This window comes from Crinia signifera, chromosome 1 (genome assembly GCF_055691185.1).
Source record: "Crinia signifera chromosome 1, ASM5569118v1, whole genome shotgun sequence".
In the NCBI taxonomy this organism is placed as follows: domain Eukaryota; kingdom Metazoa; phylum Chordata; class Amphibia; order Anura; family Myobatrachidae; genus Crinia; species Crinia signifera.
The window spans coordinates 355,822,087-355,848,198 of record NC_139217.1 but is presented as its reverse complement, the minus strand read 5'-3'; the positions used below and the strand labels follow the sequence as shown (position 1 = coordinate 355,848,198).

The 26,112-nt window shown below is 44.1% G+C and overlaps 1 protein-coding gene across 1 annotated transcript in view; it reads left to right on the top strand.

The window, feature by feature from the left end:
• The window catches only part of LOC146009016 (clathrin heavy chain 1-like), a 69,813-nt gene extending 59,387 nt beyond the window's left edge, over positions 1-10,426 (top strand). The window contains exons 26-32 of the mRNA XM_083148988.1: positions 1,816-1,965; positions 2,049-2,180; positions 2,643-2,753; positions 5,780-5,950; positions 7,454-7,675; positions 8,499-8,574; positions 9,837-10,426. Of these exons, the coding sequence (XP_083005114.1) occupies positions 1,816-1,965; positions 2,049-2,180; positions 2,643-2,753; positions 5,780-5,950; positions 7,454-7,675; positions 8,499-8,574; positions 9,837-9,973 (999 nt within the window). The 3' untranslated portion in view covers positions 9,974-10,426. The remainder of the gene's footprint in view (positions 1-1,815; positions 1,966-2,048; positions 2,181-2,642; positions 2,754-5,779; positions 5,951-7,453; positions 7,676-8,498; positions 8,575-9,836) is intronic.
• Positions 10,427-26,112: the final 15,686 nt, after the last annotated feature.

Sequence of the window (26,112 nt, the reverse complement as noted above, 5' to 3'; positions counted from 1 at the left end):
GTTCGTTCATTCAGACCCCTTTTTAAGGGGTCCGATGGTGTGCTCATATATGCAATATTATGCATATGACGATAGTTTGCAGTACCAGATAAGGCATATGCATAATATTGCACAATCCTGTCGAACCAATTTACATTGTTGAACTCTATAAAAGCTATCACAGCTTACAATATTGGGATCCCAATTCACGAATAATTTTTAGTATTGTTTTTATGTAATGTAACAAGTGTATGTTTATATATTATTTATATATTTTTTTCCATATAAAATTTGCAAAAGAAACAGTGTGTCCAGCATTCATTTTTATTCAGCCAAACTAGTGTGTTCTTACTAACATTGTTTAAACCAGCAGCGCAATTCACTTCAACTCCCCCAGACATCACCGGATGTCAGCTGCCTGCCCACTTCCTTCCGAATGCACAAATCTAAGGTTACTTCAGAGTAACCTTAGATGTGCCTGTGCCTACCTCATCATTTGATGGTTGTTCCCACCTGGCCTGCGAATAGATGTTTGTTAAACATCCATTTGCATCCCTTTCAAACAAGCACGGCAGGCGAACAGGGGTGGGCGACCCGGCATTCCCAGGGCAGAGTCTGTTGGACTCGCAAGACTGCTAATTTGCAGCCTTGCGACTCAACCAGAAAAAGGTCCATAAAGTAGTTAAACTGAGGGTAACGTGTAGACCAGACACAAAGGGGATGTCCTATTCTCCCTGATGCTCCTTCGGCTGAATGTCACTATAAATCATGGGTCCTCAAACTGCGGCCCTCCCAGATGTTGTGAAACTACAAATCCCAGCATGCCTTGCCACAGTTTTAACACTCCCTTATAGCAAAACTGTGGCAAGGCATGCTGAGATTTGTAGTTTCACAACATCTGGAGGGCCGCAGTTTGAGGACCCATGGTATAAATCAGGCATGTACAAACTGCGGCCCTCCAGCTGTTGTGAAACTACAAATCCCATCATGCCTTGCCACAGTTTTGCCATTAGAGAATGCTAAAACTGTGGCAAGGCATGTTGGGACTTGTAGTTTCACAACAGCTGGAGGGCCATAGTTTGGACATGCCTGGTATAAATGAATGATGCTCTATATTGGCTATCCAATTATCAGTCAAAAATCGATCCACGAATCGGCAAAAATACATGTAAACAGCAGACGTACCCAATCCCAGATACTGGGATTCTGCTTCATAATACCCGATAAGAGCGGTTATAGAGGATAAGGGGTGCCGGCATTTAAGAGCATAGTATAGTGATGGCAGAACCTAGTAGCAGAAGTGAATAACCGCTGCTAGTAGGATGTTCCCCTAAGAATAAATTGTAATAAGTTATAGCGTATTTGGAAGAATGGAAACCGTTTTTATAAAGCTTTCCCAAATTGTGAAGAATTGTGCCGGGCACCCTTCTATCTGTGGAGAGGCCTCCAACAAATCCATATGCAAATAGCATAATTTCTCCTTAAACATTCTAGTAAAAGGCGGCTCTGTTGGATCCACATCTGAATGAAGCGTTTTCTAGGTGCAGATACAGCCAAGAGTAACTGTAGAAACCTTTGTGCCTCTGGGAGAAAGGGACATCGTTAAGAAATTAATTTGATACAAATCTCCAGACACCCACCCAAAAAACAGCCAAGGATGACCATAAACGATGCATTAAATACACATCTGTGCCCCATATCTAAGGCAATGAGAGTGAAGACTGAAGTCAATAATAAATACCCAATACGGAGACGGTTAATAAATCTATTTAATAAAATAAATCGGCTACAGGGTCACAATTGGACAAGTTGTAATGTCCTTTTTAATGCTTTTAGGTCCTACGTGCAGCAGAGCAGGCCCATCTATGGGGTGAACTAGTCTTCCTATATGATAAGTATGAGGAGTTTGATAATGCAGTGATCACCATGATGAGTCATCCCACCAACGCTTGGAAAGAAGGACAATTTAAGGACATTGTCACCAAGGTACAGTTTCCAATACTAAACATCTTTGCCTTCCAGTGTGGCAGTCATACAATGTCTTCAGTGACCATCCTTTATGCTTACAGGTTGCAAATGTGGAGCTGTATTACAAAGCCCTCCAGTTCTACCTAGAGTATAAACCACTATTAATTAATGACCTCCTCTTGGTCTTGTCTCCACGCTTGGACCACACGCGAGCCGTCAACTTCTTTTCTAAGGTAAGTGGCAGTTGTGCATATGAGCACATTACCTTTTTAGTATATCTGCATGGTTTCACAATTTGAATCCCGTTAATTTATGTCTTGTTTTTCTTAGCTTATGAGTATAACGGACTCCTTTCCATAGAAAATATTTTCAGAAATGTAATGTTTTTATTACACCTCATATATTCCAACATCCTCATCTAGTAGACCTGTTGGAGACCAAAGCCCTTTACCTGCGCTGTAAAAATACATTTACCTGTTACATTTTGGAATTATTATAAGTTAGAAATTCCTTGTTAGAGTGAAGGCAACTGAACATTTTAACACTGTGTTCTTGACCTTGTTGATAGACATTGCTCTGGCAGGCTGCCCATTTCCTGTTTGTGTGTTTTTAATTTGCTCTTATTTGTATAAAAATGTCCAAACTAGCAATATTGTTTTGTATAACTGACCTCCGGACTTTGATCTTTTCCTTAGATGAACCAGTTGCCACTTGTTAAGCCGTACTTGCGTTCTGTTCAAAATCACAACAACAAGTCTGTAAATGAGGCTCTCAACAACTTGCTGACAGAAGAGGAGGATTACCAGGTACATTTTTACTTTTTACAAAACCAGCACATTATTACAATACAAATGTAGTACATACAGAACAAATCATACCTAGAGACCAGTTCTCCCACATAATAAACCAGTAAATACAATGAAACTTAATCTTATTATGTTTAAAGGCTACACATGTAAAAACTTGTTACATCTAGGACAGTTTCACGTTTTGAGTCTGTTTTGGTGAAACAGGTGACCTGAAACAGGCATAATATAGATTTGAGAGCAATTTTCTTGTATTAAGGAGACACTCGCCTAAAGGCCTTGATGACCTACTCCTTGTTCTCCCAAGTTTAACTCCAAATTCTAATAGGCTTTACCCAGTTCAATTGTAGTGGATGCCTGACAGTGGTGGTTTTTACCTATGGGCCCCCCCCCCCCCCAAGTAAAATCCGCCACTGTCTCTGCCTAAAGTGAAGCCAGATGCAGTCTGTGAGACTGCTCTGGCTTTACTGTGACTGGCAGAGACTTCTTATTGGAAGTCGACCTGCCGGTCACTGAAGGCAGTCCCATTGGGAGGTGTTCCCTCCCTCCGGGATGCCTCTCTCTGCGCAAATGCGCAGCAGCCCCCAAAACAGGCTCTGTGCATGCGCAGTACCGTGGACCATACTGCGCATGCGCCGGACCCGGGAACCCGATCAAGCCTTCGGGGGCTGCTTCAAAGGCAGCCCCAGAGGCTTGGGCCAGTGCATGCGCAGTACGTATGACGGTACTGTGCATGCGCTGGCCCCGTGCAGGGGACTCGGGAGCCACCACTGATGCCTGATGAACTAAGACAAAGCATAAAATCTCAAGAATCTGGTTATTAGTGCAGCATATGAGTTCACATAGTGGCAATAAGCAAATTTTGGGGGCCCAGAATGAACCTGTATAAAAGACAGTGAATTTAAAGTATTCCCTGTTGGATGAATGAGAAATATCTTTACCAAGAGGTCTAGGGTGTGGTTAAGGAACTTGGGCACTTTACAATGTACCTCCAAAAAGCTCAAACTCCTCCTCCTATAACACAAAAAAAAAACAGCCAGAAAGTTGTTTTTGCTGCCTGAGCTGGATGTACTGTTTATGGCAGTACATTCTTGTACCAGAACCCGCACAAATGTAGGATGCATTGCCTCAGTATTCTGCGGATTGTTCTGGTGTTTCAGACACTCTCACACTAGTCAGGCGTTGACATTGGGAGGGACTGTCTCTATGGGGGATGGCAATCTTATTGCTGGATCTTGTGATATGTTATTTCTGTCTAGAACCATCTCCCTGGAAGTCTTCCCTCACTGAGCCAGCCTGCTCAGTGCAGACACAAGAGCATTTAAATATTTGGCCTGCATATAATCAGAGCCTTGCCATGTGACTTAATTCGATAATTTGCAAGGTGGAAAATGTGGCAGGATAGCTGGTTTCTGTGTCTGTGAGAGTGCCCATCCACCAATTTGTTGGGTACTTTATCGGCCGGTGCAGCATGTGGCCTCAGGTGACTAGATGAGTTGGATGGCAAACTTGGTTTTGGTTTAAACGTGGGGTAGCCAGCCCTAGTCCTCGAGAGCTACCAACAGTGCATGTTTTGCAGGTCTCCTCACAGAATCACAAGTGAGCTAATTCGCTCCATCTGTGGATCTTTTAAAATGTGTCAGTGATTAATGAGTGCAGCTGTGCAGCAGCTAGGTTGTCTGGAAAATGTGAACTGTTGGTAGCTCTCGAGGGCTAGGGTTGGCTACCATTCACCGGTTTCTATAGCCCCTCCAATTGTCTGGCAGTTGCCAGTTTTTATAATAGGGTGTTCCACAGTTTTGGAATGTCCCTATGGTAGTTTCAGTGGATTCACAGAAAACAATTTAACATGGAACAGAAGTAGAAAAATACCATTATATACCAGTGATGCGAAGGTAGATTACAAATTCTTCACTAAGCTGCTGAAACATTTTGAAGAAGCCTTTTTAGGATAGCAAAACATGTAACTGGTATACACTAATTGCCTTCAATGCCCTACTATGTATATTTTCAGGGGGGGGGGGGGGGGGGGGGAGTGTTCTTTGGACCACGTGTATTCGGAATACCCTTTTTTGTTTCATGAGAAGACATATCTTTCAGTTCAATATAAACAAGATATTTTGCCAATAGACTCCACTCATTGATCCACTAAAGCAGTTGTTCCCAACCTTTTTTGTCTCCTGTACCCCTTGATTAGGCTTTTCATTTATGAGTACCCCCTCGTGTCAAATCACACTCGTGTAATGGTTAGCATTACTGCCTCACAGCACTTAGATCCTCTGTGGAGTTTGTATATTCTCCCAGTGCTTGTGTGGGTTTCCTCCCACATTCCAAATATACTTTATACTTGTCTGTTAAATGGCTCCCAACAAAATGAACCCTGCAGGCAGGAGCTGGATGGCAGCAGCTCAAAGATAGCCAGTGCAGGAGGGCTGTTGCAGAGGAGTTAATTTCCAAGTGTCCAAGCCGTGTGTTCTATGATGTGTAGTAGGCCCAGGGAATATAGTGTAAGCATGGGGAGATCATGGGGCAGGAGAGAATCATGAGAGCTGCAGCTGGAATGCAGATGGCAGCTGGAATGCAGATGGCAGCAGGAGGGCTGGTGCAGAGGGGTTAATTCCCAAGTGTCCAAGCCTTGTGTTCTGTCAGTAAAACTAAATTAATGTTTTATATATATTTACCTGCGCTTGTAGAAAAATGCCCCCATCCACCCCACCATCAATGCCGCCGAGGAGGCTCCTAGGAGCCGCCCTAATTCCTGGAGGAATTCACAAGCTGCAGCTTTAGGTCAGACTCTGCCTCCGTCTCCCTGGCATCCCAGCGTCTCCGCAACCCCCGCCATGACACTAAGGCGCATACCCCTGGCCACCAGTCTCCCTGACCACCGCCATTACAGTCTGGGCCACTGCGTACCCCCGAGCGGGAGGATGTGTACACCCAGGGGTAGGCGTACCACCGGTTGGGAACTGCTGCACTAAAGGTCTATATAATATTTGCACATCTTGATAGTTCATCTTTGTTCACAGGGATTGAGAGCATCAATTGATGCATATGACAACTTTGATAACATCATCCTGGCACAGCGGCTGGAGAAACACGAGCTGATTGAGTTCCGAAGGATTGCAGCCTATCTGTACAAGGGGAATAACCGTTGGAAGCAGAGCGTAGAGTTATGCAAGAAGGACCGCTTGTATAAGGTATGACAGCTGAGTAGAAACAAAGATCTAACCTGAAATCTAAAATTAAGAAATTATTTTATGTCTGGTCATACAAATATATGTGGATTCACATTGGTATCCCCACGGAGGCGGGTCCTGAAAATCCGCAAGCCGGGACCCTCGCAACGTCATCAATGCGCTAGGGCAAGCCTAGCACCTGGCTGGGCTGCTCCCATGAGGTGAATGGATGCCACACACAGGCATCCATTCACCTCCTCCCCGCCTCTGCTGCTAAATAGAACTGCGCTTATTTATTGAATAGGAAGAATCACACATTATACTACTCAATATAACAAAAAAAAGACCTAAAAGAGAAAAAAAAAGGGAAAGGTTAGGAAAGAGAGGATTGTCTCAAGGGTCACTGGGATTTAGAGTTAAGGCCAGACCTAGAGTGCATGTAGTATTCTGAGGATTCTTTGAATTTTAACCAGCCGTACCACGTGGCAGTAAAAGTTTGGGAGGAGTGCTACAGGAAGGATGTAAGGCAGTGGTTCCCAAACTGTGTGCCGTGGCTCCCTGGGGTGCCTCAGGACACATGTAGGGGTGCCACGGCTTGGTGGTCTAGGACCAACTCAAATTATTAGTGGTTAATTATTTATGAGCAAAACCAGTGCTGGTAGTTGGCAATCATAGAATGTGTACCAACAGAAGCAAATCCTGCCCTTTACCACATAACTGCCACTAAGAATCGCATATAAACCCAATCAAAATAAAAAAAAATTGACCTAGGGGTGCCGTGAAAAAAAGTCTGATTTTCTAGGGTGCCGTGAATCAAAAAAGATTGGGAACCCCTGATGTAAGGTCTTCCATGGACATATAGGGGTCCATTCTCTGAAACCACTGAAAGAGGGGGGGAGCCATAGTAGATATCCAGTGGCAGGGTATAATTGCTCTGGCTGCGTTTAATAAATGCCTGGTTAGGGATTTTTTTTAATTGTGAGATGGGTATGTCTGTTAAACCAGGTAACCAAAATTCTGTAGTGAAAGGGAGTGAGAAATTAATAATTTGCTCGGAGATGGAGGAGAGCATTGGACATGACCACCAGATATGCAGGGGGTACCCGGGGACTGGTTGCATCTCCAGCACACATTTGGGAGATTTGGATCCTTCCGATGCAGTATGGAGGGGCATCTGCACCAATGAGACAATATCTTATATTGAGTTTCTAGTGTCTGTACCAATGATGAAGAGGATATTATGAATTTTAATATTTTGCTCCGTTGGTCCCCCGCCATGTCTCGGCCCAACTCCTTATGCCATGCCACAGTATAGCTGGGCATGGAGTTAGTGAAATTACCCAAACACACCTGGTAAAATTTGGATATCAGGTGTGTCGGCCGAAGCTTTATTTTAATGCGAGAAGTATTGCACTGACAGTTGCGAGTTATTTTTACTTATCGGAATATACTTGGCTCAGCTGTATTTACTCATCTGCCATAGCTGCACCCGGCTCTTTGTTTACTACGATTCTATGTTCACAGGATGCAATGCTGTATGCCGCAGAGTCAAAAGATACAGAGCTGGCGGAGAAGCTGCTGCAATGGTTTCTGGAAGAGGAGAAACGCGAGTGTTTTGCTGCAACACTCTTCACTTGCTATGACCTGCTGCATCCAGACATTGTATTGGAGTTGGCTTGGAGACACAACATCATGGAGTTTGCCATGCCTTATTTTATCCAGGTCACGAGAGAGTACTTGAGCAAAGTAAGTATTTCATCTTTTCGTGAAGTTTTTTCTTTGCTAAAAAAAGCTGTACGCAGCTGCAAAAGATTTGTGTGAACCATGCCTCCAACACCTAAAGCCCCCATATACTAGCCGATTTTGGTCAGATTTCGACCAGATCAGTCGGATCTGGCCGAAATCGGACCAAAATCGGTTAGTTTTGATGTCCCCTCGGTCCCGTGCGCATCGGATCTGCGTCGGGTGGTCGGACCTGCTGCACGTCCGACCACCCGACTTGGGACCTAGTGGGGCGGCGCGGCGGTGGAGGTAGCAGGGGGGGCTGGGGACGCTGCGGGGGACACAGGCGGCATAGAGCCGGGCAGGGGGAGCCGGGAGCTGTCAGCACTGAATAAAAAAAAAAGCCCATACAATGAATGGGCGGCCTGTGATTGGCTGAGCGCTCTCTCAGCCAGTCAGCAATTGGCTGAGAGAGCGCTCAGCCAATCACAGGCTGCCCATTCATTGTATAGGCTTTTTTTTTTAGCACTGACAGCTCCCGGCTCTATGCCGCCTGTGTCCCCCGCAGCGTCCCCAGCCCCCCCTGCTCCCACCAGCAGCCCTGCTCTGTAGCCGCCCCCCCCCCCCCCCCTGCTCCCCGGGTTTTTTACATGTGATAAATCGAGACGATTTATCACATGTAAAAAATGGCACATCAAGTGCCAATCTAATCAAGCTCCCCCGGGGGGAAGTCGGGGGCGACTTAGTGTATGGGGGCCTCTAGACTTCATTGTAGTGCTCAGTGAGATCTCAGTGATGACAGATATCTGAGCACATGAACTTTCATTGTTATATTGTCTTTCAACAGGTGGACAAGCTACATGCTGCAGAGAGCTTGAGAATGGAGGAGGATCAAGTGACAGAGCCAACCCCTATAGTATTTGGTGAGTGTAAAAAAGCACTCATTGGTAAGGTTGAAAAAGGACAAGGATCTGTCAGATCAACATTTTCATACATTGTAATCATGGTATTCTGAAAGAAGACAGAGCAAAACCTCCTTGTTGCCATTTTAACATTAAGACTAAACCAATGATAATTGTTTTAATTCTATGATCAATTATCCTTGGTTTTTTTTAGCGATAAATACAATTTCTCATAAGAGAGACTGGTTTCAGTTGATAGATCTACAGTGTCTAGATAGATTTTCAATAGGCCTACGGCAAAAGGTTGACATGCAATAGGTGGACAGGGCCAAAAAGTTGACATGGAAAAAGTAGACACATGACCAGATCGACATGAGTTTTTCATGATTTTGTTTTTTTTAAATCAGCTTGTTCTTACTTCACCATCCATGTCTGCATGGAGATTATAATAGGGTGCCAAAGTAGTGAGGCAAGGACACATTATGCTGTAACATCTTTTAAGTATGGGGAGACATCGGCAGTATAGAAGTCAGTTGAATACAATTATGCTGGAGTATATATAAATGTGTGATTGGAGGGCGGCAGGTTAATGGCAACAATACTAGGGCAGGGACTGATGTGAATGTTCAAATATTCTCTGTAAAGCGCTGCAGAATCTGTGTGCGCTATATAAGAAACTGCTAATAAATAATAATAAATAAATAAAACCATACAACAATGGCCCATAGAAGTATATGGTTAGGATTCCACATTATAATCCTGCCACATTGCTCTGTACTTAGCATATTAATCCAATCTATAGCTCAGGGGTAGATTTATTAAGCTTGGTTAAGTGATAGAGGGGCAGATTTATTAACCTTGGAGAAGAGATAAACTGGAGATAAAGCAGAGAAAAGGTAAAAGGAGATAAAGCACCAGCCAATCAACTCCCAACTGTCTTTTTCAAACACAGCTGATTAGCTGGTGCTTTATCTCCTTTTACCTTTTCTCCGCTTTATCTCCAATTAATCTCTTCTCCAAGGTTAATAAATCTGCCCCAAAGTGTCTGGTTTTTATCACCGGCCAATCAGCTCCTAACTGTGAAGTTACAGGCTTGGTTTGAAAAAGGACAGGTAGGAGCTGATTGGCCGGTGATAAAAACCAGACACTTTATCACTTCACCGAGCTTAATAAATCTACCCCACTGTGATTTCTAGCCATTTTTTTCTCATTACCCCACCTGTTTGCTTAACACTGAAATAAGAGTTGAGAGTTCTGTCTTCTAATCATGATGTTACTTGCAGGCCAGCAGCTGATGCTCACAGCAGGTCCAAGCGGTGTGGTTCCGCCTCAACCAGCCTTCCCTTATGGATATACCCCACCACCGACGTTTACCCAGCCTCCTCCTTCTGTTTCTCCCGGCTACGGATTCAACATGTAAACTCTACAGCATCCTTCCTTCCTTCCCACTTGGAATGCACCAGGAGGGGGGTGCTTTTAGCCTACACTTCAGGAGCTGACTGTACTTCATGTTGGACACCTTTATTTATTACATTTCTTTTACAGACTTATCCAGGAACGGCAGCTTTTCGGCCATTCATTACCATATTTTCATTACAATGTGTTTTATTCTTTGTATGGAGAGGAAGGGCCTAGAGCTGCTGTCTTCATTGATTTCATGACTCTTGCTCATGCTTATGAAGACATCATCCTGTACTGTATACTGCTCAACACAAAGCATTGCAGCTTCATTTCTACACACAAGCCCTTACCAATCGCTGCATCGAACTCATAATAAAATGTCAACATGGACAGTCATGCCAGATGTATATCCCTATTTTCTTCCATTATCCACACCCGCAGTAGATATTATACAGTATCTGGCGTAACAATCCCCCCCCCCACAAAACATCTACTCTTACCATTATCACCTCCTGCTTGCCACCTCTCCTGTATGTTGTGTTAGTGAGGGGGTGCTGATGGCAGGTTGCAGCACTGTTTAGCAAATATGTCTCTATATGGTTAAAGCTTGTATAGTTTGCCATGTGTTACACTGGCATTGCTTGTAATGCAAAATTGGCCTGCTACAATACATATTAATATTAAATACAGTAAATGTATAAACCTATTTAAACAAAATTAACTTGCCTTGTGTTTGATCGGACTGGTTTACTGACGAAAGTTTACATATATGCTTAATACCTCCTTCTCGCCAGCAATACTGCATGGTAGAATCTGGATTTCATTATTTTCTGTGATTTATTTTTATTTCTTTTAAAAACAGATGAGTTGTGATTTTTTTTTTCCTATTTGTGCTACTTTATCTTGCATGGTGTATAGATTCAGTGCACCCTCCTGCCTGTGTTTTGGGCTCCTATAGTATCTATAGGGTTAAATAGCACATGAACTGACAATTGGTACATTGTAGCCATTCAGGTTAATGTTTAATTAATGTGAAAATTCTCAGTAGACACTGACACAACAGTGTCAGAATATAAAACTAATGTGTAAACTAACTGACCAATCAGTGGTAATAGTACGGAATTCTAGCTTCTCGTGACCTAGGTGCGGAGAACCACTTTCCCTTCACTACTTACTAGCATGGCTCTTCCTGTCCTGCTCTGAGTCATGAACTCTGCAGTATAGCAATGAATACGAGTGTGTTTCCAATTAGTCGTCTGTTTAAAGCTTTTGTCATAGGGGGGGAAACACATATATCATAAGTTTGTGCTTTTTTGTTGTAGTTTACTATTTTTATTTTAAAATCGGGACTTGTTTTATTCAATATATTGCACAAAGAGCCTGCTAGACCACACCATGAGACACAGCCCCACCTGTTACTTTGCTATATACTTTGCAATACATGCTCTTATACCTCCTTGTACTTTTGGTTGGCGCTTTTGTTTATATGTATTTTTTATTTGGGGGGGGGGGTTTGCTCTGGAAGTGATACTTATAGATTTTCCTGTGTTTAGACAGCCAGTGTAACAAGCTGTTACCTGCTGTGTTCAGATGTCAGCACTATCTATTTTATACTTATGCAATCTCCTGTAGAATAACAGAAAAGTATGTGTGCGACTGCAGTTACTAATGACTGCTCCATTGTTTGCGGAAAGGGTCCAAAAGTGTTTTTTCCTCTCGTATGATCTCTGTACTTCAAGATGGACCATAAGAGCTAGGTCTAGGTAAGCCTCCTAAAGGACTGCTGTTAGCCCAGGCAGTATTTCACCTCTGCTGGATACCATACTTTTAATCCGCACGGATCTGCTTGCTGAGACAATGCGTCTTTGTTCACTTACTTCATAAAATAGGGAATTATGTCTACATGCTCTCCTATGCTCAGTAGCACACCACCTCAATGGTTTGTTTTTTGCAATGTTTCCATGTTTATTTTGTGCCATGTCTTTCAACCCATACCCTTAATAGCATTTTATGTAATGAATTTAGAATGTTCTTTCTAAGTTATCGCTCTGAATATTGTGCTTATCATGAATATTATGAACCAGACATTCAATTATAAGTGTTTAAGCTGAGAAGTGCTGTCCCTGCTGTATTTTGTGCACAATATGCCATGGCTGCTGATTTACATGTACTCTGCCTGTCAATTTCATGGTTAAAACTGGAAAAAAAAAAGAAATGTACCAACAAATGGGCTATTCAAAATGACAATGAGAATTGTTCAGTATTTTCTGATCTCTATTTGAATAAATCATAAATATTAAATCCTGCACGTGCATGCTATGAAGGTGATATTTCTTAGGAAGACAAAAAGACAAGAACAAACACAGGGTTTAATTCAGAGTTGCACACTAATGCAAATGCAATTTTTATAGGCTACGAATCTGGAAAGGCCCCCATACACTTATCCAATTTGGGCCAATTTTGCCCGATTCCGACAGATCGGGCTGAGAAATCGGCCCAAATCGGATGAGTTTGTCACCCGAGGTGCTGAGCGGCAGTGGGTTGGGGCGTTGCTGCTGAGCAGCAGCGGATGGTGATCAACGAGACAGGCACACTGGGTATTACATTATTTTTTTTTAAAGTGTCAAATGTGCTCACTCAGCCAATCAGAGGCCAATCAGTCATTTGACACATTTTTTTTTAAATTCTAATACCCGGCGTGCCCATCCCACTGATCACCACCTGCTGCCACTCAGCAGCCACCGCCCGCCCCACTGCTCCTCACTGCCAAATCCTATGTGAGCCTCCCAGGCAGCTCACAGGAGAATTGGGTCCGACTTGTTCTCAGGACAAGTTGGCCTAATGTATGGGTGCCTTTAATGTTAGAAGTGAAGCTAGCTCCCAGAAATCCACAGACTCTTAAAGGCACCATTACACATTGACTAAGTAGGTTTAATTTATATAGCGCATTTCTCCAACAGGACTCAAGGTGCTTGTGAACAACAAGCCTATAGAAGGAGGTGTCAAATTATTATACAGTGATAATATTCATAGGTATATGCTTTACATCACATTTTATTCTACTTGGTAAAGGTTAACAGATTGGATGTGGTATTACTGACCGACTGCACATTTTATTGTTTTTTTGGTTGTTCTAATTGATGCAATTAGCTATTTAAACCTGATTCAATAAAATGTTAAGAAATGTGCAGATTTGTTTATAGACTAATACTGCATCAGGTTTATATAGCTATTGGTTTTCCTAATCTGATTGGGAAAAAAGCTGCCATTTTGGGGAAAATGTTTATATGTTATACCATACAGCAAGACTTTTACAGTCAGGTCTGTGTGCTCCTGAGTATTTCCCCTTACTGCTGCCTGGTTGGCGACGGTTAAGGTTGACGATCCGTCTGTATGCCCTGGAAGAAACTGGTAGGAAGCTGCAGCTGCCTTTAGCCCCCTGTGCAAGCTATTCTGTCAAGATCAGCCTTTATTGTGGCCAGACGGGAGGAGGCAAAACTGTGAGCCTGGTGGCTGCATTCAGGGTCCTGGTAACAAAAGAGAGTGTGACAACACCCATTTAAAAAAAATAGCAGAGGACGCGGTCATGTGTCCTAAGCTGACTGACTCAGGGAGAGCGAAAGAGGACAGGCTGCAGCTGCCTCTCGCCCAAGCTCGGCACTGAGCAGCATGTACCCCCCCCCCCCCCCCCCCCCCCCCCCCCCCCCCCCCCCCCTGGGCATGGTGGCTCACTGCGCTCACCACACTATATAAAATCAATATAAAAAATATATAAAATCAACTCCACGCCGACGTGGGGAGTTGGGGTATGAAAAGGCCTGGAGGACTTGTTATGCTGCTGCGCTCGCCATGCATCGGGGTGGTGTGGATAGTGGGGGGGGGGGGGGGGGGGTTGCCTCAATCTCATTGCACCTCATATAAGTGTATAGTAAAGTAAATGGCATCGCACCCTATAAAATCGCATGTGATTTTGCGGTGCCGTACATATGCTAATTGGGCACCGTGATAATACACAAGTAACTATTATTATTTTGTAAGTTATATATTCTCAGCACCTTTCTTATATTAAATATTCAACACCTGGGGGTATGCTTACTAAATCTGTATACACATTAGACTATAAAATTAATGATTTTGCCGATCTTTATATTATCCAGTGTGTGTGTGCGCACTATTTTGCAGACAATGCGAGCTCCCGCATGTTGCCTGGAACATCCTCAGTCATCTGTACATGCAAGGCAATGTAGGACATAGCAGATGAGCATTATGCTGCAGAATGCCGCATAGCACCCATGCCAGCTTTGCTGCTGGCATCCGCAAGTGGGTATGCACTTGCTGATGCTGGGTCCCACCTGCCATCATGTTGTGCTGAGTACACATCGCTTGGGAAACTTGATGCTTAGTAAATATACTCTTTGGTCTTGATGGCTGCTTTGTAGTGAACAATATTAGAACAACCTGTATATAATCTTAATAAAGATGTATAATGAGGTAATAACCTGTACCCACTATGATTGTGTTCAGCTGGGTACACTCTATGCGATTCATGGCACTGCCAATATGGTTAACTATATTGGCAGTTCTCCCGGGAGAACAATAAAGGGCAAACAGTGCGTGACATCACCTGGTGCCTCGTTTAACATGCAGTTGATGATCTAGGCAGATTTGACTGAATGTTTAGACCAGGGGTAGCCAACTCCAGTCCTCGAGAGCTACCAACATTTAACGTTTTCCAGGTTTCCTCACAGAATCACAAGTGAAGTATTGAGCTCCACCTGTGGATCTTTCAAAAAGAGTTAGTCCGTAATGAGTGCAGCTGTGCACCTGTTTACCTGGGAGGTGAGCGGGAAAATGTGAACTTGGTAGCTCTCGACGCCTGGAGTTGGCTACCCCTGATTTAGACATTGCGGGGGGGGGGTTTATGTCATTACACACTGGATTATATGCACAGTAATATCATTAACATGCATATTTGAACAATTAAGTTATTATACAAATGAAGCTTAGTGCAGAAAATTGCCATCATCCCAACTCCAACCTCCTCTAATATTCTTTTGTCCTGTCTACTCCATTCACCAGCAGCCCGGCTTTCATTTATATTATGTCTGTGACAGAACAACTGTGCATATTCAAAACCTGTTTAATCTTGCTAGATTTAAATAATTTTTAACCTGCAGCTGCTACACATTACGCCTGATTAACAGACCTGGAAGCAGTGTGGGGTTTATTATTAAACCATAGGTAGAAATACATAAAATGTTTGTATTTTACATGTTTAAACACACAACATTTCACTAAGGCCTCTTCAGTGAGTATGATTTGCCAGTGCAGCCCTTGGACTAATAAAGGTTATACATCCCTGGAATAGTTTCTATGAATGCAACAATGTTTTATAATAATCTTATAAAGGGTGCCAGACGGGATCCCTACAGGCATTTACCCGACGTCTGGATCCTGACTGTCAAAACACCGACATCCGGGTTCCCGACGGCCACCTGCTATTTTCCTTCGTCGGGGTCCACAACCCCCATAGAGGGAGAATAGAATAGGTGGCTGGTGTAGCGAGCCCGCAAGGGGCTTAGTTTCGCTCACCATGCTGTCTGAGTCCGGGCAGTTGGGATCCTGACACCACAGCCCTTATAAACCTATGTTCACATTTTGGTACTTCCTCATCTATGTGGCCACTGCTTGGGCTACGGAACTTACGTACTGTACGGTGAGAATTGTGGTGAGTGAAGTGAGCACGTGAGTGGACAATGGTGCTGCTTAGCATCATCGTCCGCTCACCACTCTTCGGGCTCAATTCGCTCTACACAATTTTACTATAGGTAATACATGGTGGCATGGACATACTGTAGGTGCCGAAAATCCTTACATAGCGGCTAATGTAACTGGCGTAGCGTGGCCGCAAAGATGAGGAAGTACCCACATTTTTTCTATAGAGTTACCAATCTTTCTTCCAACTGGGAAACATGGTAAAACAAATGAGCTGTGTCCATCGGGAGGTCTCTTGTGAGGTTACAGAGGAGCATATAAGAGCCAAGAGGTCGCCAGAAATCTGGGATTGCCAGGCTTGTCTGGGTTGGATGCAATAATGCTGCTACTTAACTTTGCTTCACCTATACCTCCACCCATCGGTGACTTTCTCTCCCCCACCACCACCGCCCATGCTGGTTCTCCTACAGGAAGTTGGCGCTGCAAATGGCTGCCTAGGATCTATGCACTCAGCTGCATGTAACCCCGTGTCCCCTGTATGATAACTGTACTCTCTCTGCTGTAACTGTGCTGTCCTTGCCCATACAGTTACCTACCTGGCTGTGGCAACGACCAGTGGCGCCGCTGATGGCTGCCTAGGCGCTGTGCAGCTTGGCAGTATATGTTTTCTGTGTGCCATTATACTGTCCCTGCTTATATTGTCACCTACCTGGCTGCTGAAGCAACTAGTGGTGCCATGGATGTCTGCCTAGGCTCTACGCAGCTTGGCGAGTATGAGTTCCCTGTGTGGTACTGTACTGTCCCTGCTTATATTGTTACCTACCTGGCTGCTGCAGCAGCGGCCAGTGGCAACGATGATGGCTGCCTAGGCGCTGTGCTGCTCAGCGGGCATGTGTGTCTCAATGTAATGCGCCCCCCCCCCCTCCTCTCATCCCTGCTTGCTGGTGCACTGTAAATCCACAAAAAATGAAAAAAATTCCTAGTGTGCACACATGGCCAATAAAGTTGATTCTATTCTTAGTGTTTTGCCATTCCCTGCTATATACCGTGTGCACGTATCCTCTTTTATATACTGCTCACCGGACATTGCAATCTTTCTTGGATATGCTGCCAGCTTTTTTAGTTCATTACACTTCACACCAGTAAAACGTCTGGAAAGTTGAAGCTGGCTTTCGTTACTGTTCCTTAGTCATTTCTATTTATTCATATTTCTGGGTTTGGGGGCATTATTATTTTTATCATGCATAATCGTACCATGAAGCAGACAATGACATTGTATTAAAGTTTGTAGGACAGGTGATCTGGAGTAGGGCCACATTATGTGCAACAGCAGGCACTGTGATTTGTGCTGCAAATCTGTTAATATTTATAAGGCTGCTATGTCTTCAGACTTTAACTACAGAGCTACATTGAAAGAGGTTGTGGTAATTACAGGTTACATCCTCAAGAGACGCCTATGAGCCATAGTTTTTAATGACTCGCTATTCCAGGATCATCGGCTTTAACTAACACGAAAAACAATACACATTTTTGCTTGAGATCCAAAATACTCCTCATTGCTTTTAGAGATTTAGGGCCTCATTCAGGTGTGGAAAGAAATGTGGCTGAATCTATTGGAAGCCTGTCTGCAACGTATTTCAAAATCCACTACAGCACCCTTCACTGGTGTATACTGTATCTGTGCTTCCAAATGGTGCAAGGACTAAGGCCCCAACTATTCTTGTCCATAGACGCTAAAATACTGTACCGATTGGGGTATTGGTCACGCCATTGGAAGCAACATTAACACTTATACCAACCATATGGGGGATGCAGTTTCTAGATATATTTGTGTGTGATTCTAAAATATTTTGGTTCCTTTTTCTTCATATTTTTAGGACCATGGCCAGCTCCAGATGCTTGCTGCTGGTTCATTAAATAAAGTAGATGCATTCTTGTGTTTATTGAACCAGGGTGTATTTTGCTTGCTTGGGGGTGGTGGTGGTGGTGGTGGGGTTATGCCTGAAGTCTAAAGTCGTGCGTTTGTAGACTTCAGGCACAAACACAACTGAACACTCCCTATTAACACAATAAACTTTAGTGTTTAATTTTTAAAGCCTATTTTAATAGCCTATGAACCAGTGTGACAACCTGCAAGATGCAGTCAGGGGCTAGATTCTGGCGAGTCTAGCTATAATTTCTTGGGGCATATAATTTTTAAGTATTTAAAGAAGTCAGTATTCCCAGAAATCGATGGGCAAGTTTGGCATGGTTTGCCAACACTTTCGTCAATACAAAGCAGGCAACACATTACGGGTTTAATGCATTTTAACAGTGTTGGTCCTGATTGCAAACCATCATATTTAATGGTTCACTGCTGACAGTTAAAATGTTTTAATTAGAATTAATACCGCGTTGTCACACTGCTGCAGGCATTATGCTGTACACAAGGCATTCCTAACCACCGTCCTCAAGGCACACCAACAGTACAGGTTTTAGTGATATCCAGGCTTGAGCACAGGTGACTTAATTAGTACCTGAGTTATTTTGACTAAACCTGGGGTAGCCAACCCTAGTCCTCGAGAGCTACCAACAGTGCATGTTTTGCAGGTCTCCTCGCAGAATCACAAGTGAGCTAATTCGCTCCATCTGTGTATCTTTTAAAATGTGTCAGTGATTAATGAGTGCAGCTGTGCAGCAGCTAGGTTGTCTGGAAAATGTGAACTGTTGGTAGCTCTCGAGGGCTAGGGTTGGCTACCACTGGACTAAACCATCTGTGCTGAAGCCTGGATATTACTACATCCTGCACTGTTGGTGTGCCTTGAGGACCTCGGTTGGGAATGCCTGCTGTACACATTGAAAATGTTGAAGAAAAAAAAAAAGAGACTTCCTGCATGGCTGCCTAGTTTCCACTATTACTGGTATAGCACCATCTACTGTTTTAAGTTTTGTAACAAAATCTGCATCATTAAGGCTTCTATGGGTTTATGCCAGCTCTGACCTCCACAGTGAAGCCCTGCCGGGAGGGGCTTTAGTGGAATTTTAAAACTGTAAAAACACAGAAAACAGGGTCTTCACTGCATTTTTTTTTAGTACATCTCACCCTATCAGAGATAACGTACTAACAAATCTGCTAAATTACATTTTTAAAATGGCATGAGAAATCTTAGGTAAAAGCTGGTTGCTGGTACTTTATCTTATAATATTGATGAATACCCCCTTAGTGACAATAGAATGACATTTGTACATTTTGTATTGTAATGGTTCTTTTTTCATTTTACTACTCCAGGTGTTATCAGTGGCGACTGCAACGCCAATTAAGAAGTGCAGGGATAATCGCTAAGCCCATATAATGTTATCATGTTTGTAATATGCTGCCTAACATAAGGGATTAGGCAGCACTGTATGCGTTGGGTGTCATGTGGTGCCCAGAAATCATTATCCGCTTTGACACTATTCCTAAGCACACTCCTGGACTCTTATTGGCTAGAGACTGCGGGTGGGCTTAAGAGTGCTGATTCCTGGGCGCTGCATGGTGCATAATGCCTATAGCACTTCTGATCCCAAGGGGATCCATCCAACACATATATTTCATACTTGCTAACATGTATGTTTATATGTGCTTAACGATGGGGAGTAAGCAAACACATATATGTTTAAGGCTATAAACACAAGCATAATAAATATAAAAGCTGTGCTGGGTTATTGTGTATAGCAGACACAATATTCTCTTACCAACTAAAGAGATACCGGTGGTTAATCTTCCTTGTACAGTAAGCTCCGCCGTTGCTGTTACCTGCCACACTGCAGTGTGGCTACTACCTCAGACAGTCACTAGAAACACTTCCAGAACATCTGCTGATTACAAACAGTACAACAAACTCCCTGCCATCCATGACCTCTTCATCTCTAGTGCATTCCACCTCCTTGCTATCACTGAGACCTGGCTCTCCACCTCTGATTCTGTCTCTCCAGCTGCTCTCTCCCTTGGTGGCCTCTCTTTCTCTCACACCCCCAGGCCTGACGGTCCCCAAGGTGGCAGCGTGGGCTTTCTCCTCTCAGCCTCCTGCACATATAGGGGGTTATTCTAGTTCATTCTTTCTGACAAAATCCATCTTAGATGGACAAAACCATGTGCACTGCAGGGGCGCAGATGTAACATGTGCAGAGAGAATTAGATTTGGGTGAGTTATTTTGTTTCTGTGCAGGGTAAATACTGACTGCATGATTTTACACTTCAATATAGATCTCACTTTGAAGAAAAACCCCACCCAAATCTAATTCTCTCTGCACATGTTACATCTGCCCCACCCGCAGTGCACATGGTTTTGTCCATCTAAGAAGGATTTTGTCAGAAAGAATGAACTAGAATAACCCTCATAGTGTAATTCACTCTGAACCCTCTCTCCTCTTCTCCTCGTTTGAGTCTCACCCCATTCGTCTTTACTACCCCTACCACCTCCATGTTGCTGCAGTCTACCCTCCCCCTGGCCCTATCTCCCAATGTCAAGACAACTTCGCCACCTGGCTTCCACACTTCCTCTCCTCTGACCTACCTTCTGTCATTCTTGGTGACTTTAATATCCCCTTGGATAACCCCGCTGATCCTGGCACCTCCAAACTCCTCTCTCTCTGCTCCTCTCTTGGCCTATCTCAGTGGACTACTTCTCCCACCCACATCCAAGGACACTCCCTCGATCTCGTCTTTTCCCGCTCTTGTTCCCTTACCGACTACACTATCTCGGCTTTTCTACACTATCTAGCGTCCATCTCTGAATCAGGCCCTATGATTATATTATAGACAGGATCTAGCATGTCTCTTCTTTTGTATAATTAGTTCCAATATAGTAAAATGCAATAATATCAATATGTGGTTAGTTTTTATTCTTTACATAATTGTATTGCCCATTACAGAAAAGTGTTACTACTGGCAACAGCATTAACAGGATTTGCTCTCGTTCTCCTATTTATCGCACCAGTAATTGTTATGCTGCAGTACCTGATCTTATGATGGAAGTAAAAGACCAAAATCATTAAAAAGAACAATGTTATAATATTTTAAGATTTTTTTACTTTTTATTTTTAGCTTTATTTTTTGGGCCGCAGATATCTTCAGTCATCCTGCATGTACAGACAACAAATTGTTAATAAACCTGCAAGAGCATGCATCGCTAACTACAATGGCCCTTATTCAGGTCTGTTTGCACCAGGGGCTCATTCGCACGGGACCAATGTTTCTTCTATGCGCATTTCTGCACATAAGCTTGTTGCGTGCGGCCACGGCAAACAGATTGTTCACTGGGTGCATGCAAGCAACCTTGCGGGCGAGGGGCCGGCTGGCTGCCCCATTACAATATGGGAACACCCAGTGTTTTATGGGCGTTCCCATGCTAATGAGGCATGACAGACAGGCAGGGGCGGGCATCTGACATCACCGCATGTCACCTACTTCCCCCCGAGCAGACAATAATGATGACCAACAAATGATCTGGGCAGATCCAACCAGGCTACGAATGTGCCTTGCAAATGGATGGCGGCAGCCACCATTCACAAGGCAGGTTTTGGTGTACTTGCAAGGCTGCAAATCAACCAGAATAACCCCCAATGTGCAAGATGTCGTTGATGATTGTTATTATTGTGCATATAATGCAATAGACGCGTCTAGTGTGTACCCACCATAAGGGCTGATGTTTCTTATTGATTTTGACAAAATATGTTATTCCAAATTCTTGTTTGAGATCTAGGTCACTGCACTAAAACTTACAACCACAGGTGAACAATATAGTGTCTCTGAATGCCGCTCTGCCACTTCATCTTGGATGTCATATCGCCACCTCAAACTCAACAGCCAAGAGTAATTACCAACCTGATATCTCTATCACTGTTGAGAACACAATTATCAATCCTACTCCACAAGCTCGCTGCCTGACTCTGAACTGTCCTCGACTCTGAACTGTCCTTCCTTCCTCACATACAATCTGTCTTTAAATCATGTTACATGCATCTAAAAATCATATCCGAAATTTGTCAGTACCTTACACAAGACACCGCAAAAACCTTATCCATGCACTCATTATATCACACATTGATTATTGCAATAGCCTTCTTACCGGTCTTCCTAAGAAAAGACTGTCACCGCTACAATCCATAATGAATGCATCTTTGAAGCTGATCTTCCTGGCTAGACGTTCAACGGATTCAGTACTGAATCCCGGCGGTCGGGATCCCGGCGTTCAGAATCCCGACGCCGGAATCCCGACAGCCGAAATGCCGACAAGGGGGGGACGTGGATCGCCCCCCCTTGCGGGCTCGCTGCGCTCGCCACGCAGCGGGCCCGGTGCCTCGCTACGCTCGGCACACTAATTTATTCTCCCTCCAGGGGTGTCGTGGACACCCACGAAGGGAGAATGTGTTGAGATTTTGGCGGTCGGGATTCTGAACGCCGGGATCCCGACCGCCGGGATTTTAACTGCATCCCCGTTCAACATCTGCTGATCCGCTCTGCCAGTCCCTCCATTGGTTGTGTGTATTTTACCCATCCGTTAACGATATTGAGCATACACACTAGTCTTTTCTTTAAAAGCTGGCGTTCCTGTCTGTTTTGTGTCTAAAAAGAATGTGATGAAGCCAGGCCTAGGAGAGGCCCCCTTCCGGTACGCAGTTACACTTATTTTGGTTGTTTCCATTGGTAATGCACTATGAGTGTTTTTTTTACCTTATTTCTTTTTGAGCGAATCATGACGTCAACACGAGAGACCGTAAAGAAGTTAAAAATGAAGGACGAATTGTGATTTCAGCTATTCACAATAGGGCTCGCTGGTTCCATAATTCTAATTTGCTTTCTCATTTTCTGTGGTAGTGGGTGACAATCACAGGTACTAGCTGCACCTGTTTTTTGAATCATAAGAGTCCGACAATTCTTATTCATTGATTTATTTAAAAGCTATTGCTCAGAAGGCCCCTTCTGAGCAATATATTTTAAAATCTTGTCTAGTGTGTACGGGGCTTTAAGGGGTGTACACACACACGGCAACAGCAATTCTTCTAAGCGATTTCGACTACATCGTCAAAATCGCTTAGAAGGGTTTCCTGAAACGTCCTTCTAAGCACTTTTGGCCGATGCGCGGCCGCACAGTGTTGCTATCGCCCAGCCAAATAGTATTTTTGACCTGCAGTGTCTATTTGGCTGTACACACAGACTGGGGATGTCCGCCTGCTTATCTCTGGCAGCGACTGGGTGATTTTGACTAAGCAAAATCGCTTAATCATAATCGCCCATCCTCCAGCCCGTGTGTACACCCCTTACAATCTACAGTATCTTTCTTTTAAATCCTTTTCTATCTATGGCATTCTCTCCTTCCTTTGTGATTTATCTCTTGGTGTGTCACAAGGCCTATGTTCTTTGTTTTATTCATATTTGATCTACTGTACTTTGGCATGCGGTATCCTTTCTGTGCTGATGTAATCTACCTTTTCTCTCAAGGTGCGTACACCTTAGCTGTCTGATCTTTCTGGTGGGAATTAAAACCTGGAAATGTATGGGAGCATAAAATTTCCACCCAAATGCAAAAAAAACAGAAAAAAAAATATATGCTTTGATAAATTTATTATAGCAGTATGATTTAAACAATTTGTCTGACTGATCGCTGTCTGTTTTCAAGCATTTGGGAACAATTTTTTGATTGTCATTTGCTCTCATACATTTCCAGGTTTTTGTTCCCACCAGATAGATCAGACAGAAAAATCTGTATGTGTGTACACACCTTCGGAGTCGCTTATCTGTCTGTTACTGGCAGCAGTCTCCTCAATTGTCCAAGTGGACAATTGACAAGTAGACAATGCTGCCTAAAGACAAACAAAACTGCAATTACACATAAATGATGTATCATACGTCTGGAAAGCTGCGGGGAAAATAATCCTGATGTATGGCCAGATTTACATATGCATCATCTTCCTTCTGCAACAATTACAGTAAATTATTCAAATCAAGTGCCTGTCATCACATTCACTCCTAAAGTTCAAGTTTTGCAAGTGTATGCTCTTTACAAGTTGTCAACACCTCTTATACATGAGATCATTAAAACACCTCTGTGATCTCTTATAATCAGTGGTGTAGCTAGGTTCCATGGTGCCCAGAGCAAGGGCATGTTTTGCGACCCCCCCCCCCCCCGATTTGTAGTGGGTGAGACCCCTGCGAGGCAAAAAGGGGGCGCGGCCTAACATTATACCACACACTGTAATGCCCATTGCACATTTTAGCGGACTTTGTAATACCCATTACACATAAAGCCACATGCCGTAATTACATACTATATAACAAACCATAATGCACATTACATACTGTATAACAAACCATAATGCCCATTACACATTTGTCGCATAAGTGCCACTTACCTACATGCACCATACCCTCCAACATGACCCATTCCATTAGGTACAAAATGCTCTGTTCCTGGACTTCCCTGCCAGTGGCAGTTCCAGAGGTTGGACTCCAGCACAGTCCAAAATTCAAAGAGGGGGGTCACATCAACTGCCAGTGAGTCCAGGACAGTGATGTTTGGAGTGGCATTAGGTGTGGCTCCCCTTTTTGAATATTGAACTGTGCTGCATCCTCTCCTCTGCAACTGCCACTGGCACTGGTAAGGAAGTCCAGAAACAGAGCATTTTGTACCTAATGGAATGGGCCATGTTGGAGGGTATGCATGCTCATTGCTAGGAACTTCATGCTCTATGCCAGGGTCTTCATACTTGTTGCCAAGGGGGACTGACCTTGCTCATTGCCAAGCCCGCTCACCCAGCTCTCCAGCTCCCTGCTGTGCCCGCCTGAGCTAGAGCTCAAGTCTCTCGCTGGACTGCTAACCAATAGGCGCTCGCAGTCCAGCAGCCAATGCTGCTTTTGATTGGCTGCTGGACCGCAAGCGCCTATTGGCGAGTAGTCCAGCTAGTAACTTTAATTGAAAATAGCGTCGGACAGTGGACTCTGACCAGTGTTGGAAGTACGAAAAATGTCTTAGTGGTACTGTGCTGCGCGCCTGTGCAAAATGGGCATGGTCATGGGCATGGCCATATGATACTAGTGGGAGCGGTTACATGACAAAGGGTCAGGCTGCTCCCCCTGTATAATAAAAGGACTGCACAGGCTGCCCCCCCCCCCCCCGTATAATAATAACAGGACCCCACAGGCTGCTCCCCCTTTATAATCACAACATGACCCCACAGGCTGCTCCCCCTGTATAATAAAAGGACATCACAGGCTGCTCCCCCTGTATAATAATAATAATAATAATAATAACACGACTCCACAGATTGCTCCACCTGTGTAATAATAATAATAACAGGACCCCACAGGCTGCTCCCCTGTACAATAATAATAACAACAACAGGACCCCACAGGCTGCTCCCCTTGTATAATAAAAGGAAACCACAGGCTGCTCCCCTGTATAATAATAATAATAATAATAATAGGACCCCACAGTCGGCTGCTGCAATAGTGAGCTGGGAGCAAAGGAAGAAGCACCAGCCCACTATTCTACCCTCCACACGCTGTCCAGCCTCCAGCCGCTCACCCCTTGACCCCTGACCCCTGGGTCATGCGGCGACGTTGATGTATTAACTGACTTTTATTTGTGGGTGCCTAGGCAGGCGGATGATATCATGTGACGTCAGCACCCGCAACCCGGCAGGTTCCCACATTGGAACAGTTGTTTTACCTAGACCCTCCCTATCTCACTTACCCCCAATTATTAGAACAATAAAAGTACTCCAATTACTATTATAATACTAGTACTGCCCCATTAAATGGAAATCATTTATAAAATTATATTTAAATGACCTACCTGTGCTCTGAGCAAGTCCCATCTGCCCCATCTTCTTGTGGTGACTGAGTGAACAATAGAACTCGTGTTTTTGGAATGTTGCTCCCACATAAATGAATTCATAAGCTCTCCTAGTAGCTGGTAGTTTTTTGTTCCTGTTGTGGACTTATACCTGTATATCAGAACCATGGACCCAGTAAATGTCCACCCCTAGCATTCCCTTTCTCTGGGACTACCAGATAGGCTCCCGATCATGTGACCTTCATGTCCTCCCCTATGGCAGTTCGGGTTACATTGGGCAGTGAAAGCTTTTACATTTTACTCACAACCCATAAAGGTGATCCTACCACAAGGTGATCCCCCTCCCTGCTCGCCCGCTCCCCACTGTGCCCGGCATCAGTCAGTGGGGAAAGTTAAAACCCAGCAAGTACTCTCACATCGCGCATGCGCCGGTTTGGGACGCTGGAGGCATGGATGTGGCGCCATGACGTTGATGAGGTTGTGACGTCATGGCGCCGCATCCCTGCCTCCGGTGTCCCAAACTGGCGCATGCGCAGTGAGAGCGCTCGCTGGGTTTTAACTTTCTACACTGACTGATGCCGGGCACAGCGGGGAGCGGGCGAGCAGGGCGGGGGAGCCAGGTGACATG